This window comes from Sturnira hondurensis, unplaced genomic scaffold, assembly GCF_014824575.4.
Source record: "Sturnira hondurensis isolate 20B ecotype Veracruz unplaced genomic scaffold, ASM1482457v3 Scaffold0010173, whole genome shotgun sequence".
Taxonomy (NCBI): domain Eukaryota; kingdom Metazoa; phylum Chordata; class Mammalia; order Chiroptera; family Phyllostomidae; genus Sturnira; species Sturnira hondurensis.
Window position 1 is genome coordinate 3119 of NW_028082804.1, and position 6002 is coordinate 9120.

The 6002-nt window shown below is 31.7% G+C and overlaps 1 protein-coding gene across 1 annotated transcript; it reads right to left on the reverse strand.

Moving 5' to 3' along the window:
* Window positions 1-274: 274 nt before the first annotated feature.
* Window positions 275-5302, reverse strand: LOC118995659 (phosphatidylinositol 4,5-bisphosphate 3-kinase catalytic subunit alpha isoform-like). Its single transcript, XM_037058772.1, has 5 exons — window positions 5020-5302; window positions 3971-4056; window positions 1193-1298; window positions 529-681; window positions 275-442 (listed from the first exon to the last, which is right to left on the reverse strand). Exons 1-5 carry the CDS (start codon window positions 5245-5247, stop codon window positions 290-292), a joined length of 726 nt encoding a protein of 241 aa, XP_036914667.1. The 5' UTR covers window positions 5248-5302; the 3' UTR covers window positions 275-289.
* Window positions 5303-6002: the final 700 nt, after the last annotated feature.

Genomic DNA, 6002 nt, shown 5'->3' on the forward strand with positions numbered 1-6002 from the left:
AATGGAGGTCTCTTTAGGTCACAACTTTGTTACCTGCTACATACCATACAATAAATACATACATAGAGTTGGCATTCAGTAAATGTTTATAAATGAAGGCAGGCTAGAGCTGTGAAAAACTAAGAGGCAGAGCTGCAGTAGAAATATTAGCACACAGAAAATTTTATTATATTGCATTATTCCTAGAGCCTATACTAGATGTGCCAGTGTAACTAAAAACACACGAAGCCCTTTCCATTCAAAGAGTGTGTACCCAAATCCATTGATTATGATCAATACTTAAGAAAACTCAAGTGATTTTCCTTACCAGTCCTGCATGGGAATAACTAAATCCTGCTTCTCGGGACACAGACCAATTGGCATGCTCTTCAATCACTGACATATCCGGAAACTTGACCACACTGCTGAACCAGTCAAACTCCAACTCTAAGCATGGAGTTTCCTAAGAGATGGAGAAGTTATTATATATACTGTGTCTGACTGTCATAAAAAAGGAAAAATTCTAATTTATAATAATAAAAAGCTTACTTTATTTGGATTTGATCCAGTAACACCAATAGGATTCAGCAAATCTTCTAATCCATGAGGTACTGGCCAAAGATTCAAAGCCATTTTTCCAGATACTAGAGTATCTGTGTAATCAAACAAGTTTATATTTCCCCACGCCAATGGACAGTGTTCCTTAAAACAAACAAACAAACAAACAAAAATATTCACTACTCTGTGGATTAAATTATTAAACACCTTTCAAAAACACTTTTCTTCCCCAGGAAGCAGAATTCAACTATCTTCATAACTATGTCTATAATACACCACATTATTTTGGACAAAGTATAAGTAAGTTGCTTTCTTTTTTCCCATTTTAAATCACATGTCTTTTCTCTAATTGTTATTAGGAAATATGAATCAAAGTAAGCAAGACAGATATATGCATTTAGTCACTTAACAGATATTTGTATGTAGTCACTTTGCATGTTCAAAAAACTGTATCAGTCTGATCTCAGGACATACTTATCATAAATCAATTCTGGAAGCTCTCTCAAAGTATTCTTCTATGATACATTTATTTTTTTAAATTTTAAAATGTTTCATTTATTTTAGGTAAAAATAATATCCATTTCTTGATAAAAATTCAATAAGCAGCATAATTTGGAGTTTCTAAACGTGAATTATTTCTTCTAAAAGATTTTACCTCTTTAGCACCCTTTCGACCTTTAACAGAACAAATGGAAAGGCAAAGTCGAGCAGCACGAGGAAGATCAGGAATGTATATATCGTAATTCAGCCATTCATTCCACCTATGTAAAATTAACAAAAAAAAATTTACCAAAAAGGGGTTTATCTGGAGTATAGAAATGACTCCTACAACCCATCAAAAATACATAACCAAAACAAACAGGACTGTGATTTAAATGGAAGACGTTTCACAAGATCATATCCAAATGCCCAATAAACATGAAAAAGTAGTCAAATCATTTGTTATCCACAAAATGCAAAATAAAATGTCATGGAGCTATCACTATACAAGAGATTGGCTAAAACTATAAAGACTGATGACTCTAAGGGGAGGTCAGAATGTGTAGTAACAGGAAATCTCACATACTGCTAGAGTGGAGGTGTAATTTATACAACTAATATGGAAAGTGTAATCTACTAAAAGTGACCTATGACTCAGCTCCACCTCTTGGTATAAAATCAAAGAAACATGTGCATTTATGCATCGACTGCTAACAGATTATTTACAAATATCCCCAAACTGCAATCTTAATGTCTAACAGTAAAACTGATAAATTGTGGTATATTCATATAATTGAATATACAGTGAACATATCTGTAAGGAGCCAACTTTTTTTCAAAAAGATTTAGCAATGGTTAAGAGTATGAATTCAGAAATCACATACCTAGAGTAGAATCTTGTTTCTACTATTTTATTACATGTGTGACCCTTACTTTGTGTTCTCGTCTTGGAAATGTGATAAACAGTACCTACTCTCATAAAGTTGTTGTGCAGATTAAATCGGATTAAGAGAAGTAAATCAACTGGAAGAGTAACAAGCACATGGCAAAAACTCAAGTGCTACATATTGATTTTGAAAACTGTTCAAACGACTTCTTCAAAATTCTATTCTGTGTATATATTCCACTTAAATACAAGAAGATGTTTAAAATGGAGGAACTTAGCAACAAGCAGGGAGAACAAATACTGTGGGATTTGATAAGTCCAGAGTAACTGTACTTAGTTTTTTTTTTTAAGTACTTCTAAATCTTTAGACTTGCTTAGAGTGAATGGGAAATACTCTCCACATTTTCTAAGAAAGCTATAACCTGTGTATGTAGTTGTTTCTAATATTATGTGAGTAAAGCATGCTTCTTCTTCTCAAGTACACACACACCCCAATTAAATTCTTTATTATTAGGCAATAGATTTATATATAGTCCAAATGGTTTCTGAGTTTGGGAGATAACTGGTAACATTTATGCGGAAATCATAAAGTAATTTAGCATATGGGAAATACAGATTTGAAACAATCATTCTTAGTATGAATTTTAAAAATCTTTTCTAATAGCTTCATTTTCTTTTATCTCTAATTTTTGGGAAATACATAAAAGTTTAAAAATTTACTTAAATATTCATACTACTACCATAGGGATTTTACCTTTTAGACTCAAGAACTGTTTAAGAAAAGATAATCAAATATAAGTGCTTTTTAAATAGCTCTTTTAATTCAATAAAATTTTGACATTTAACTCATATCATCAAGTAAATTTTACCTTTTACTTTTTTAAAGTTTGTTTACTTTTTGGTTTTTAAACAACGAGAATAAATCTACCCAATGTTATTTTGGGGGTTTTGCTTGGGGCTTGTTGAACTTTTTAGATTGCTGGTTTAATAGTTTTCATCAGATTTGGATTTTTTTTGGCTATTCTTTACTCAAATATTGTTTTGTTGTTCCTTGCACAACCACACCCTCAACCTGTGACAGTCAGGCAGCATGAATGGGAAATCGAGTTAATCAAGTTTTGTGGTTCTAGCAAAAATTTTAAAAGATCTTGGGGTTGTTTGTTGCTACAGCATAAATTCTAACTTAAATGACATACTTTCTGACCTAATGGTTCAAGTAGGGGGAGAAACTACTTCCCCATCCTCCAGGTAGAGAAGGTTGCCATTTTAGTGAACTTTACCTAGATTCTAGAACAGTAGCCATCTCTAGCAACTTAAGTACAAGATCGAAACTTTTTTTGACTCTCCTAGAATTCAGTCTAAATTCATTATGAAATCTACTTCTGGGTGGTTTACTAGTTAGCTTGACTGAACTCCACAAAATCCATCTTTAATCTTTAATGCTGATTTGAGTTTTCTTAAAATATTACTATTATATTCAGGGGTATACTCTTATCCCAAATGATTCTACAGAGAGGCAAATAAATGGCCAGATGGCAAGCTGTTGGGTTATACTTCCTCTTATTTCATCATTATATCTAGGCAGTAATAATTCACAATGTTTCCAAGAACTCTCCCTCTTCCTAAGAAATTGATGTATTTGAATGTCCTATTTAGGAACTCTTGGGAATAATGTGCAGAAAACAGCCTTAGAGTAGTCTGGCTCTGAGAGTTGTTTGGCAACTCTCAGTTCTTCTTGGTGTAAATGATAATGGAGATAAGAAAAGAACAAAATGCTAGGTTCATGAATCAAACGCGGGGCAACCATCAGTACAAAACTATAACCATAGTTTATTCTCTCCTTGATATGGTGGGAAGAGAGAATCAGAAAAACCCTACAGATAAAATTTTACAGAGAATCAATTATGATCCTGTGCTCTGACAGAAAGTCCTTATGTTCTATATGTAAATGCCTGGTAATTTATATGACTTGTATAAAACTACTTATAAAAACTATACTACTTTTATTAATTACATTGCTAAGTACTAATACAACTTTCAAAGACAGAAATCCATATACTTCCTTACCTGGGATTTGAACAGGGTACTCTTTGAGTGTTCACATTATCACACAAGGGTTCTCCTCCATGGTAGATACCTGTTCGAACATAGATCTAAAACAAAAAATAAAATAAAATAAAAGAAAGAAAGAAAGAAGTATGTGGAGATAAATATACACAAACATACATCTATATAAAATACATACATGCATGCCACATACAGTGTGGGCAAAATTAGGTTTACAGTTGGCTGTATGGAAAATAATGCAATAATTAATAAATAATAATACAAGAATAAACTGTGTTGCACATACAACTGTAAACCTACTTTTGCCCCACACTGTACATACTAGATAGAAAAAACATTAAACAATATCAAAATAGTGTAACTGATATAAATAAGAGACTCCATTAGAAGTTTCTGTTCATATGTAGCTTTTTGGTTCTCTTTTTCTTAAATATATAATAAGTTATACTGATGCAGATTCTCCATCAAGATTTATTGCTGTTTTCAGGGAAGTATCAGACTAATAAAAATCAATATAGGCTCAACATTAGGACAACTATGGGATTCAGAGTTTTCCATAGTTTACAAAATAGGTACATATAGTAAATATTACTTAATACTATTAAAAGTCAGAATATGATAAATATACTAATATTTCTGTGACAAAACACAAGAATATTTATAGTAGTGAAGTAAATAAAGATACTAAAAAACATTTCTTCAGGTTGGGTCAGGTTTTGCTACAAAATAAATTCTGTAAAACTTTTGGTTTTAAGTGTTTAGGATTAAGAACACTTAGAACTATAGGGATATTAGAATTAGTGATATTAGAATTACAGAAGAAGGACAATAAGCTGTGTAATAGCTGAGGTGGATGGGTGGTTTTCCAGCCATCTGAAAACATACTGCAGGTCAACAGTTAATTATTTAGGTCAATAAAAAGTTTATATAACTGGGGGTGGGTGGGCTGGGATAGGAGTAAAAGACAGAAAACTGTACTTGAACAACAATTAAAATGAATAAATTTTAAAAAATGTTGATGTAAAGTAATAAGCATCAGGTGGCTTTACCTTGTCAATGTCTCGAATATTTACATTTACATAGGTTGCACAAAGAATTTTTATTCTGAGTGCACTATTTATAACCCAGAGGGATTTTGTAGAAGTCTCTCCATTCATATATGGTGTAGCGGTGGAGATACGTCTGGAGTAAGATGGCATTGTAAAAGAGTCCATTGGCAGTTGCGAGTAAAGGCTTTCCTTAGCCATCAGCATCAAATTGGGCATCCTTCCAAGCATAATACAGCTTCTTATATACTGTAAAAGATTAAGAGAGAAGCCTTTTAACAAGGTTTTTTATTTTAGAAGCAACATGTAAGACTATTATGAGAGAATTTACACACTAATACACAAAGGTGATAAAAATAAAAAATTATAGACTATATATCTTAGTATTTTAAATGTTAAATACAGCATCTGCTAACATTTGGGAGTTAGGTTACTGTGCAGGATCAAGCAAGCACCTATTAAAATAGAAATTGTATTAAAAATAGTTAGCTTTTGACACTGTAATTGTACCTTTAGCTATCAAGAAAAAAAACAAAATAAAAATAAGATCATAAAATACTCATTATCAAAACATTGTACTGTTAAAGGAAAAGCAACTTCATTTAGTGAGCCTCTATCATTTTACTACTGTATTTTTTGGACCATAAGACACACCTGGGTTTTAGAAGAGAAAAACAGGAAAAAAAATTTGAAGGAAAAAGGTGGTAAAATATTTAACAAAATAAACAATATGATATTTCACCAATGTAAATGTAAACAGAACTCAACAGCAGCATTAACAACCATTTATTAACAACCTAATGGGGGGGTGCTTCTTATAGTCCAAAAAATATGATACATAATTTCCATGACAAAACAAGGGTTGCTGTCCTCTTGTTCTTGTGTCACAGTATTTCTTGAGAAACATTTGTTAAAAATTAAAACAAAACAAAAAAAACACAGAGAGGAGACTAATAAAAATAGAGAATATACTTTAAAAATATATT

Excerpts from the sequence above, each read along its gene's own strand:
- LOC118995659 (XM_037058772.1), bottom strand. The coding sequence starts at position 5,247 with ATGCTTGGAAGGATGCCCAATTTGATGCTGATGGCTAAGGAAAGCCTT. Across the intron at positions 682-1,192 it reads GTCGAAAGGGTGCTAAAGAG|GAACACTGTCCATTGGCGTG; the intron begins GTAAAATCTTTT and ends GTTTGTTTTAAG. Across the intron at positions 443-528 it reads CTGGATCAAATCCAAATAAA|GAAACTCCATGCTTAGAGTT; the intron begins GTAAGCTTTTTA and ends TCCATCTCTTAG.